We start from the raw sequence: 12,629 nt of genomic DNA on the forward strand, positions 1-12,629 counted from the left end.
TGGTGCGAGTGCTGTGCGATTTTTTTCTCGCACCCATTGACTTGCATTGGCGAGTCTCGTCCGAGAATCGCAGCAATACGCAGCATGCTGCGATTTTTTTCTCAGCCGATCCAGATTTTTCTCAGTCCGATTTCGGCTGAGAAAAAAATCGCAAATCAAAAGACACCTATTAACTAACATTGGTCCGAGTGCAATCCGATTTTTTATCGGATTGCACGCGTCCGTTTTCCTCGCAAGTGGAAAGGGACCCTTAGGTTGCAGTCGGCGAAAAACTCCACTGCACCCTCTCTGCCTGCTTGCAAACCAAGTTCCGCAGTCATGTTTGGATCAGGGTCTGTGATATCTTCATCGTGTGTTTCCATTATAATGGTGTTACACGTTGTCTTCTCTATGGCTTATTCCTGTGCTCTATTCACGAAGTATGATAGATATCAAACATAAAAGCAACAGCAGACTGAATGGCACTAGGAACACAGCCGACAATAGAGGGAATTTATCTCAATTCACACCCTTTTATTCCAATTTTCCTGGTGACATGCGGCGTTACGCCCCACTGGTGAGATGGTGCTCAGCATATATATATGGAATAATTCAGTCTTCAAATCCACAACAAAAGAAAGGAACATATGCGGCACTCACCCAGCTTGCGTGAAACTGTAGTCTTTAATAGTCCAATCAGCTGGTTTCAATCATTGCATACAGTTCGGCAGAAAATGGTGACGGTGGGGGTGTGTGGATGGGACGACGGCCGTTTCTTTTGTTGTGGATTCGAAGACTGAGTTATTCCATATATATATGCTGAGCACCATCTCACCAGTGGGGCATAACACCACATGTCACCAAGAAAACTGGAATAAAAGGGTGTGAATTGAGACAAATTTCCTCTATTGTCGGCTGTGTTCCTAGTGCCATTCAGTCTGCTGATCCTGTCCTTTTTAAAATGCAACCACCTTATATTTTATCCAGAAGCTATTCTGGCAGAAATAGCAAAAATGTTTCAAGGACTGCAGATCAGCTCCTACTTGAATAGGGGTGCAAAGCTGCCTTTCTTGGCATCAGCCAATGAACAGTGTAAAAGAGCTGTATTGTTCCACTCTGTACACAGTTTACATCCGTGCTTGATAACAGCTAATTTCTTGAAGTACTATGTATTAAACCAAAACCAATCTGACATTGATGACCTGCTCTCATTGTTGGACCACCTGTTAACAAATGAAATGCTCTACATTATGTTTTACAGTACTTACTTACTGGATGTCTATCAATTATAGTTCATTTTAAACCACTCAGAGTTCAGGTAAGTAGATTAACGAGAAGTAAGTAGGATTAATGTATTAGTTAATGGGTCTCTTATCACTGCAATTTCTTTCTATATGTCTTTGTGGAGGCATATTGGTTTCAAAAAGGGAAGTCCCCTTAGCAAAAAAATTTGCAGCAGTATTTAGGCTACGTTCACATTTGCGTTGTGCGCCGCAGCGTCGGCGCCGCAGCGCACAACGCAAACAAAAACGCGGCAAAACGCACGCTAAAACGCTGCGTTTTGCGCCGCATGCGTCCTTTTTGGCTGAAAGTTGGACGCAAAAAAAATGCAACTTGAAGCGTTTCTTGCGTCCAACGCTTGCGGCCATGCGGCGCAAAACGCAGCACAACGCATGTCCATGCGCCCCCATGTTAAATATAGGGGCGCATGACGCATGCGGCGCCGCTGCGGCGCCCGACGCTGCGGCGCTGACCGCAAATGTGAACGTAGCCTTATGGATGTTATGAGAGGCCCACTGCAGAAATGTCTGGTGTTTACATCCCCTAAGTCAGGGGTGTCAAACTGCATTCCTCGAGGGCCTCAAACCATGCGTGTTTTCAAGATTTCCTTCTCATTGCACAAGGTACTGGAATCATTCTGTGCAGGTGATTAAATGATCACCTGTGCAATACAAGGAAATCCTGAAAACATGACCTGTTTGCAGCCCTTGAGGAATGCAGATTGACACCCCTGCCCTAAGTGTTCTAGAGAGCCCTAAATTCTGAATATTAGTAACAGTCCAAGGTCAAATATTCACTGATGTCTAATATTAAAAGTTTATCTTATTCATTATTCTCTTTTAAAATAAAAGAAAATGTGAAAAATGATGGTTATAATCAGGAGCGTACATAGAAGTCATGAGTAGTGTTGAGCATTCCGATACCGCAAGTATCGGGTATCGGCCGATACTAGCGGTATCGGAATTCCGATACCGGGATTCCGATACTTGCCGCGTATCGGATACCGGAATCGGAAGTTCCCAGATTCAAAATGCAGAAATTCAGCCAATGAGAATGATTTCAAGTGTGGGCACATCCTGTTCAGCATGGAGGGCATGAAACTACTGGCATGGCTGTGATTGGCTGCTGAAATGATGTCATGATGCAGTTTAAAAGTCGCTGGCGCCATTTTGCGATCACTCTGCTGTGAATTCAGTTAGTGACAGGACGCTGTTTGCTGACTGAGGGACAGTTTAGAGATAGCGATTTGCTTCTTTGTGCTTTCCAAAGGCTAATTTAGCAACCGCTGTGTTCACCTACTATTCACCTTCCTTTTGCCTTGTAGCGCTGTTTTCACAGCGATCTGCAAGGTCTCTCTGTGTGTGTGTGTGTGAGTGCAGCCCACTCTCTAGTCTGAGTGCAGCCACATAGGCCATCCATAGCTGGTTGTATTCAGTTCAGGGAGGGTGGTTCATTGCCTCATACAGTACTGTTCTCTTTTTTTTTTTTTTTTTTTTCCAAGTAGTGTAGTCTGCTGCTAATTTATTCAAAAAAATCCTATTAGTGTCTTTCCACCCGTCTCCAGCTAATTTGTGGAAAAACACTACATAGGATAAAGTAGAGGAGGATTTTTGGGCCTTGCAGCGCCGTTTACGGCTGTCTGCACGGTCTCCGTGTGACTGCAGCTCGCCCTGTAGTCTGTGAGCAGCCGTAGCCTGGTTGTCTCCAGCTCAGGGTTGTTCACTGCGTCATACCGCCAAATCAATTTTCATTTTGTTTTCAAGTAGTGTAGTCTGCTGCTAATTAATTTAAAAAAATCCTATTAGTGTCTTTCCACCCGTCTCCAGCTAATTTGTGGAAAAACACTACATAGGATAAAGTAGAGGAGGGTTTTTGGGCCTTGCAGCGCCGTTTACGGCTGTCTGCACGGTCTCCGTGTGACTGCAGCTCGCCCTGTAGTCTGTGAGCAGCCGTAGCTTGGTTGTCTCCAGCTCAGGGTTGTTCACTGCGTCATACCGCCAAATCAATTTTCATTTTGTTTTCAAGTAGTGTAGTCTGCTGCTAATTAATTTAAAAAAATCCTATTAGTGTCTTTCCACCCGTCTCCAGCTAATTTGTGGAAAAACACTACATAGGATAAAGTAGAGGAGGGTTTTTGGGCCTTGCAGCGCCGTTTACGGCTGTCTGCACGGTCTCCGTGTGACTGCAGCTCTATCCGTTGTCAGTTCAGCCCCAAAAAAATAAATAATAAAGTTCACCAAACACACCAGTTACACCACTTTACATTTGTGTAGGCCACATTAGCTCATATTCAAGTCTAGTCCACACTTTAGAAAATTAGTGTGTCTTATACCTGTTAGGAGGAGTTGCTCAGGAATAAGCACACAAAGCCGTTAGTACTTTTCTGCTTATCTTTATCAGTCAACCAAGATGAAGAAGGCAGTGAGTAAGGCACGTGGGCGTGGGCGTGGGCGCGGAGCAGGGAGGGGACGTGGGGATTCTGTGCCTGCTGCGGGCACCGGTGAGTCATCAGCACCCACTTTCACAAGGGAACAGTCGTTCATGCGCAGCTTTGTCGCCGAGCGCCGTACACCGCTGCTGCGTCAAGACCAAATTGAAGCCGTTGTGGGATGGATGGCAGCTAATGCATCAACTTCCATTAGTGCCACATCCTCTCAGACACAGAGCACTGGAGAGCAGCCATCTGTCTCTTCACCACCTGCAAAATTGCCCAGGCAGACAGAGATCCCAGGACAGGAGCAGTCTCTACTTCTGTTCTCTGAATCATCTCTTGGCTTGGAAACAGGGGGCCAGCCAAGCAGCATTGGAGAAATGGAAGAAGAGGCAGGGTGCAGTGATGCCCAACCGCTTTTTCTGTCTTCCTCTGAAGAGGCGGGTGGGCTAGTGGCTCCGGTCACCACCTCGCAGGCCGCATCAGCTGATGATGACACTCAGGTGCCACTTACTGGTGCGTGCTCTGCTGCTGAGACTACCCAGGAGGAGCAGTTGGGGGCAGAGGGTAGTGTAGATGATGAGGTCCTTGACCCATCTTGGCGTCAGGGACAGGAAGGTGGTGGGAGCAGCTCTGAGGAAGAGATTCCCCGTACGGCCCAAAGAGGGAGGGGGAAGACTGCGGATCCTGCAGCCTCCGCTTTGGCACCCGTAAGGAGCATGTCTCTTCCAAAAGTCAAAAGGGGGGCTCCCAAGACTTGCAGTGCCTGGTCCTTTTTTGACCCAGTTGCAGATGACATTTGCTATGTCAGATGCAAGGTGTGTCATCAAAAAATCAAAAGAGGTCAAAAAGTCGCCAACCTCAATACCTCCAACATGTGGAAACATGTGCGCAACAGGCACCCGGCGGAGTTAGACAAACACACTGAAGAGCTAGGCCAACCAACAGCGGCAGCTACCACCTCTTCAGCTCGTGTTGCCTCTTCCTCTAGCTCACACGCAGCTGGTTCGGCTTCCTCCCAGGATCGCCGTGGAAGAACCTCTGGCCCTGTTGTCCAGAGACCCGCTGTCATTCCACCCGCAGCACCACTTTCCCAGTCATCCACACACTCCCAGCCCAGTCTACAGCCATCGGTAGTACAGGCATGGGAGAAAAGGCGGCCTTTCTCGTCAAACCACCCACGAGCACAGGCTCTGACTGCAGGCATTGCCAAACTTCTGTCACTGGAAATGCTGTCATTCAGGCTGGTGGAGACTGACAGCTTCCGTGACTTGATGTCATTGGCAGTCCCACAGTACAATGTGCCCAGCCGCTTTTACTTCAGCAGGCAAGCCGTCCCTGCCCTGCACAAGCATGTGGAGGGACACATAAAACACGCGCTACTGAACGCCGTCAGTAGCAAGGTCCACCTCACCACCGATGCGTGGACCAGTCAACATGGACAGGGGCGATACCTTTCCCTCACTGCCCATTGGGTTAATGTAGTTGAGCCGGGTACAGACCGTGCGAGTGGCGCAGGACGTGTCCTGCCCACTCCAAGGATTGCAGGAATCCATTCTGTACGCATTGACTCCTCCTCTTACACCAGTTCCTCAGAATCATCGCTGCAGGAGCCGTCACAGTCCACCTCCACATGGACCCGTGATGAACGTGTACCTGTTACGACCGACATGAGCACAGCCGTGGCCAAACGTCAACAGGCCGTCTTGAAATTAATTTTTTTGGGGAATCGTAGCCACACAGCGCAGGAGCTCTGGAATGCCATCAAGCAGGAGAGCGATGTGTGGTTTGAGCCAGCGAATCTCCAGCCAGGCATGGTAGTGTGTGATAATGGCCGAAATCTGGTGGCAGCCCTGGGCCTCGGCAACCTCACTCACATCCCATGTCTGGCACATGTGCTCAATTTGGTCGTGCAGAGTTTTTTGAGGGACTATCCGGATCTTGATGCACTGCTGCACAAGGTCCGCCTAGAGTGTGCTCACTTGCGGCGTTCCAGCACGGCAAAAGCGCGCATTGCGGCTCTGCAGCGCCGACACCGCCTGCCGGAACATCGCATCATATGTGACCTACCTACCAGGTGGAATTCCACGTTACATATGTTGGAGCGGTTGTGTGAGCAGCAGCAAGCTGTAATGGAGTACCAGCTGTATCAGGCGCAAAAAAGTCGCAGTCAGCGCCGTACAGACTTCACAACCACAGAGTGGGCCACTATGAAGGATGTCTGCCAGGTTTTGCGTCCCTTTGATTATTCCACGCGGATGGCGAGTGCAGATGATGCACTAGTCAGCATGACTGTCCCCCTTATCTGCCTGCTTGAAAAATCACTGCAAGCGCTAAGGGATGATGTTGTGGAAGAGGTGGAGGATGAGGATTCACCACTTCCATCATCTTCTGGACAGTCAGCGCCACGTGGTTCCTCACAAACGCGTAGGCAGGGGACAGTTTGTGAGGAGGATGAGGAGGAGTCAATGGAGGAGGAAGACATCCGTCCAGAGGAGGGAGTTACACAATTGTCCAGTACTCAGTGTGTACAGCGAGGGTGGGGTGATGACGAGCGGGCAGAGATCACGCCTCCAGCTGGGGACAGCGTTTCTTGGGCAGTTGGCAGTCTGCAGCACATGGTGGATTACATGCTGCAGTGCCTGAGAAACGACCGCCGCATCGCCCACATTCTCAACATGTCTGATTATTGGGTGTTCACCCTCCTCGATCCTCGCTACCGGGACAACGTAGAAAGCCTCATCACACCGTTGAACCGGGAGCGAAAAATGCGGGAGTACCAAGACACACTGGTCAGTTCCATCATCTTCTCCATTCCAACTGAGAGAAGTGCTGCTACTGCATTCCAAAGCAGCTCAGTGCGTCCAGGCAGTGGTGGAGGCTCTGCACAAAGAGGGAGCAGAAGCAGTGCCTCTGCCCAAGGCAAGACCAGTATGGCCCAACTGTGGCACAGTTTTGTGTGCCCCCCACAAAAGTCTACACCATCACAGACGGCTCCAGTCAGCAGGAGGCAACGGTTCCGTCAGATGGTGACAGACTACATGTCTTGCCCTCTTGCTGTACTCCCAGACGGCTCTTCCCCTTTCAAGTTTTGGGTCTCAAAGCTGGATACATGGCCAGAGCTAAGCCAGTATGCATTGGAGGTGCTGTCTTGCCCTGCGGCCAGTGTATTATCGGAACGTGTCTTTAGTGCTGCAGGTGGTGTACTAACTGACCGTCGCATGCGACTATCCTCCGATAACGTTGACCGGCTTACTTTTCTGAAAATGAACAAGGCCTGGATCTCGCAGGAATTTGCCACTCCTCCTCCTGATTAAATAATTAGGTCACTGTATACGTTATCCAGGTCTCCTGTTGTGTTCATCTTTCTACCACCTGAACTTAAATTCCTGGGCTCCAACACCGCCAGTTGAGGCTCAGACGTGCCGTCTGCACAGTCAAAACATACGACCCAGTGTTATTGGGTTTCAGTAACGTCAGCTGATCCCCAGCTGTGTAGCCGGCAATGTGTCATGCGACCGCCACGCTGACACAACAACTGAAATGTAAGGGAATCTGTCCCCCCCCCCCCCCAAGGCGTTTGTTACTGAAAGAGCCACCTTGTGCAGCAGTAATGCTGCACAAGGAAAAAGGTAGCTATTTTGGTTTTGCTCCTTGCACACGCAAAACTTAACACTTATAAAATGTGTCCACTGATACCGTAAAACCGTCCCGGAGGTGGGACTTTCCTTCGTAATAGGACGCAGCACAGCCGTCATTCCTACCCCCCCGGCGCCGCGCCCCGGCTCCTCAGCGTTGTTTGATTCCGTCCCGGAGCCTGCGCTGTTATGTTATCCCGTGGCCAGGCACACTTAGCGCTGCCCGTCTTCTGGCATCATTTGGTGTCAGGCTGGCTGCGCCTGTGCGGCCACGCTGGCCGAGAGCCCGCCTCGCAGTGTCTTCTGATTTAATCCCACTGGGGGCCTGGGATCTATGGACATGCGCAGTGCATATCTGAACCTCCACCTCTCACTCATCTCCCTATGGCTTCTTCAGACTGTTCGGTGTCAGCTGGTCCCTAATAGCATGCCACGGCCGTGACACCGCACAGTCTGAAAAAGAAGCCGTAGGGAGGGGAGTGAGAGGCGAGGATATGCACTGCGCATGGCCATGGATCCCAGGCCCCCAGTGGGATTACATCAGAAGACACTGCGAGGCGGGCTCTCGGCCAGCGCGGCCGCACAGGCGCAGCCAGCCTGACACCAAATGATGTCAGAAGATGGGCAGCGCTAAGTGTGCCTGGCCACGGGATAACATAACAGCGCAGGCTCCGGGACGGAATCAAACAACGCTGAGGAGCCGGGGCACGGCGGCGGGGGGGTAGTAATGATGGCTGTGCTGCGTCATATTACGAAGGAAAGTCCCACCTCCGGGACGGTTTCACGGCTTCAGGGGACACATTTTATAAGTGTTTAGTTCTGTGTTTGCAAGGAGCATGATGAAAAGAGCCACCTTTTCCTTTTGCATCTTTTGTGCTGCACAAGCTGGCTCTTTCAGCTACAAACGCCTTGGGGGGGGGTTAAAGGTTCCCTTTCGACTTTCTCAGGCTTCGGCCTACATTGTGTTCCTCTGCTTTTCCACCTGCCCCTGGGCTCCAACACCGCTAGTTGCCGTCCAGAAGTGCTGTACGCACAGTCAACAGTCGCTCCTCTGTTATTGGGGTTCAGTAACGTCAGCTGTTCCCCTGCTGTGTGTGTGGCAATCCCTCCTACCTCCTCCAACCTCCTCCTCCTCCACCTGTCCCTGGGCTCCAACACCGCCAGTTGCCGTCCAGAAGTGCTGTACGCACAGTCAACAGTCCCTCCTCTGTTATTGGGGTTCAGTAACGTCAGCTGTTCCCCTGCTGTGTGTGTGGCAATCCCTCCTACCTCCTCCAACCTCCTCCTCCTCCACCTGTCCCTGGGCTCCAACACCGCCAGTTGCCGTCCAGAAGTGCTGTACGCACAGTCAACAGTCCCTCCTCTGTTATTGGGGTTCAGTAACGTCAGCTGTTCCCCTGCTGTGTGTGTGGCAATCCCTCCTACCTCCTCCAACCTCCTCCAACCTCCTCCTCCTCCACCTGTCCCTGGGCTCCAACACCGCCAGTTGCCGTCCAGAAGTGCTGTACGCACAGTCAACAGTCCCTCCTCTGTTATTGGGGTTCAGTAACGTCAGCTGTTCCCCTGCTGTGTGTGTGGCAATCCCTCCTACCTCCTCCAACCTCCTCCTCCTCCACCTGTCCCTGGGCTCCAACACCGCTAGTTGTTGCCTGGTAGTGCTGTACGCACAGTCCCAACAGTCCCTCCTCTGTTATTGGGGTTCAGTAACGTCAGCTGTTCCCCTGCTGTGTGTGTGGCAATCCCTCCTACCTCCTCCTACCTCCTCCTCCTCCACCTGTCCCTGGGCTCCAACACCGCCAGTTGCCGTCCAGAAGTGCTGTACGCACAGTCAACAGTCCCTCCTCTGTTATTGGGGTTCAGTAACGTCAGCTGTTCCCCTGCTGTGTGTGTGGCAATCCCTCCTACCTCCTCCACCTCCTCCTCCTCCACCTGTCCCTGGGCTCCAACACCGCTAGTTGTTGCCTGGTAGTGCTGTACGCACAGTCCCAACAGTCCCTCCTCTGTTATTGGGGTTCAGTAACGTCAGCTGTTCCCCTGCTGTGTGTGTGGCAATCCCTCCTACCTCCTCCAACCTCCTCCAACCTCCTCCTCCTCCACCTGTCCCTGGGCTCCAACACCGCCAGTTGCCGTCCAGAAGTGCTGTACGCACAGTCAACAGTCCCTCCTCTGTTATTGGGGTTCAGTAACGTCAGCTGTTCCCCTGCTGTGTGTGTGGCAATCCCTCCTACCTCCTCCAACCTCCTCCTCCTCCTCCACCTGTCCCTGGGCTCCAACACCGCCAGTTGCCGTCCAGAAGTGCTGTACGCACAGTCAACAGTCGCTCCTCTGTTATTGGGGTTCAGTAACGTCAGCTGTTCCCCTGCTGTGTGTGTGGCAATCCCTCCTACCTCCTCCAACCTCCTCCAACCTCCTCCTCCTCCACCTGTCCCTGGGCTCCAACACCGCCAGTTGCCGTCCAGAAGTGCTGTACGCACAGTCAACAGTCCCTCCTCTGTTATTGGGGTTCAGTAACGTCAGCTGTTCCCCTGCTGTGTGTGTGGCAATCCCTCCTACCTCCTCCAACCTCCTCCAACCTCCTCCTCCTCCACCTGTCCCTGGGCTCCAACACCGCCAGTTGCCGTCCAGAAGTGCTGTACGCACAGTCAACAGTCCCTCCTCTGTTATTGGGGTTCAGTAACGTCAGCTGTTCCCCTGCTGTGTGTGTGGCAATCCCTCCTACCTCCTCCAACCTCCTCCTCCTCCACCTGTCCCTGGGCTCCAACACCGCTAGTTGTTGCCTGGTAGTGCTGTACGCACAGTCCCAACAGTCCCTCCTCTGTTATTGGGGTTCAGTAACGTCAGCTGTTCCCCTGCTGTGTGTGTGGCAATCCCTCCTACCTCCTCCTACCTCCTCCTCCTCCACCTGTCCCTGGGCTCCAACACCGCCAGTTGCCGTCCAGAAGTGCTGTACGCACAGTCAACAGTCCCTCCTCTGTTATTGGGGTTCAGTAACGTCAGCTGTTCCCCTGCTGTGTGTGTGGCAATCCCTCCTACCTCCTCCACCTCCTCCTCCTCCACCTGTCCCTGGGCTCCAACACCGCTAGTTGTTGCCTGGTAGTGCTGTACGCACAGTCCCAACAGTCCCTCCTCTGTTATTGGGGTTCAGTAACGTCAGCTGTTCCCCTGCTGTGTGTGTGGCAATCCCTCCTACCTCCTCCAACCTCCTCCAACCTCCTCCTCCTCCACCTGTCCCTGGGCTCCAACACCGCCAGTTGCCGTCCAGAAGTGCTGTACGCACAGTCAACAGTCCCTCCTCTGTTATTGGGGTTCAGTAACGTCAGCTGTTCCCCTGCTGTGTGTGTGGCAATCCCTCCTACCTCCTCCAACCTCCTCCTCCTCCTCCACCTGTCCCTGGGCTCCAACACCGCCAGTTGCCGTCCAGAAGTGCTGTACGCACAGTCAACAGTCGCTCCTCTGTTATTGGGGTTCAGTAACGTCAGCTGTTCCCCTGCTGTGTGTGTGGCAATCCCTCCTACCTCCTCCAACCTCCTCCAACCTCCTCCTCCTCCACCTGTCCCTGGGCTCCAACACCGCCAGTTGCCGTCCAGAAGTGCTGTACGCACAGTCAACAGTCCCTCCTCTGTTATTGGGGTTCAGTAACGTCAGCTGTTCCCCTGCTGTGTGTGTGGCAATCCCTCCTACCTCCTCCAACCTCCTCCAACCTCCTCCTCCTCCACCTGTCCCTGGGCTCCAACACCGCCAGTTGCCGTCCAGAAGTGCTGTACGCACAGTCAACAGTCCCTCCTCTGTTATTGGGGTTCAGTAACGTCAGCTGTTCCCCTGCTGTGTGTGTGGCAATCCCTCCTACCTCCTCCAACCTCCTCCTCCTCCTCCACCTGTCCCTGGGCTCCAACACCGCCAGTTGCCGTCCAGAAGTGCTGTACGCACAGTCAACAGTCGTTCCTCTGTTATTGGGGTTCAGTAACGTCAGCTGTTCCCCTGCTGTGTGTGTGGCAATCCCTCCTACCTCCTCCAACCTCCTCCAACCTCCTCCTCCTCCATCTGTCCCTGGGCTCCAACACCGCCAGTTGCCGTCCAGAAGTGCTGTACGCACAGAGCCAAACACCTCGCCTATGTGTTAGTGGGGTTCAGCACCGCCAGCTGTTCCCCTGCTGTGTATACGGCAACGTGTACTGCGACCACCACGCAGGCACAACAAGTTAAATTTAAGGGAACCTGTCCCCCCCCCCCCCATGCGTTTGTTACTGAAGGAGCCACCTTGTGCAGCAGTAATGATGCAAAGGGAAAAAGTGCCTCTTTTCGTGGTGCTCCTTGCATATGCTGAACCTAACACTTATGAAATGTGTCCCCTCACAGCGTTCAACCGTCCGGTAGGTGGAACTTTCCTTTGTCATGTGACGCAGCACAGCCGTCATTTTTACCCCCTTGTCGCCGTGCGCCGCCTCCTCAGCGTTGTTTGAATCTGTCCCGGAGCCTGCGCTGTTAGGTTACCCCTTGGCCATGCACACATTTTGCGCTGCCCGTCTTCTGACATCATTTGCTGTCAGGCTGGCTGCGCCTGTGCGGGTGCGCTGTCCGAGATTCAGCCTCGCGGTGTCGTCTAATGTAATCCCACCGCGGGCCTGGGATCCGTGTCCATGCGCAGTGCATATCCTCGCCTCTCACTCCCCTCCCTACGGCTTCTAAAGACTGTTCGGTGTCAGCTGGTCCCTAATAGCATGCCACGGCCGTGACACCGCACAGTCTTTAGAAGCCGTAGGGAGGGGAGTGAGAGGCGAGGATATGCACTGCGCATGGACACGGATCCCAGGCCCGCGGTGGGATTACATTAGACGACACCGCGAGGCTGAATCTTGGACAGCGCACCCGCACAGGCGCAGCCAGCCTGACAGCAAATGATGTCAGAAGACGGGCAGCGCAAAATGTGTGCATGGCCAAGGGGTAACCTAACAGCGCAGGCTCCGGGACAGATTCAAACAACGCTGAGGAGGCGGCGCACGGCGACAAGGGGGTAAAAATGACGGCTGTGCTGCGTCACATGACAAAGGAAAGTTCCACCTACCGGACGGTTGAACGCTGTGAGGGGACACATTTCATAAGTGTTAGGTTCAGCATCTGCAAGGACCATAATTAAAAGAGCTAAGTTTACCTTTTCCAGCATTAGTGCTGTACACGATGGCTCTTCCAGCTACAAACGCCTGGGGGGGGGGTTAAAGGTTTCCTTTCAACTTGCTCCAGTGCAGGCTTCGGCCTACACTCCGCTCCCCCTGCTCCTCCTGCTGACCCTGGGCTCTAACACC

The 12,629-nt window shown here is 52.8% G+C and overlaps 1 protein-coding gene across 1 annotated transcript in view; it reads left to right on the top strand.

Annotated features, from left to right (window-relative positions):
- The first annotated feature begins 535 nt into the window (after nt 1-535).
- The window catches only part of LOC143767002 (uncharacterized), an 89,471-nt gene continuing 77,377 nt past the window's right edge, over nt 536-12,629 (top strand). The window contains exons 1-2 of the mRNA XM_077255022.1: nt 536-556; nt 1,241-1,297. Coding sequence (XP_077111137.1) covers nt 536-556; nt 1,241-1,297 — 78 coding nt within the window. The remainder of the gene's footprint in view (nt 557-1,240; nt 1,298-12,629) is intronic.

Source organism: Ranitomeya variabilis, chromosome 4 (genome assembly GCF_051348905.1).
Source record: "Ranitomeya variabilis isolate aRanVar5 chromosome 4, aRanVar5.hap1, whole genome shotgun sequence".
Lineage (NCBI taxonomy): Eukaryota > Metazoa > Chordata > Amphibia > Anura > Dendrobatidae > Ranitomeya > Ranitomeya variabilis.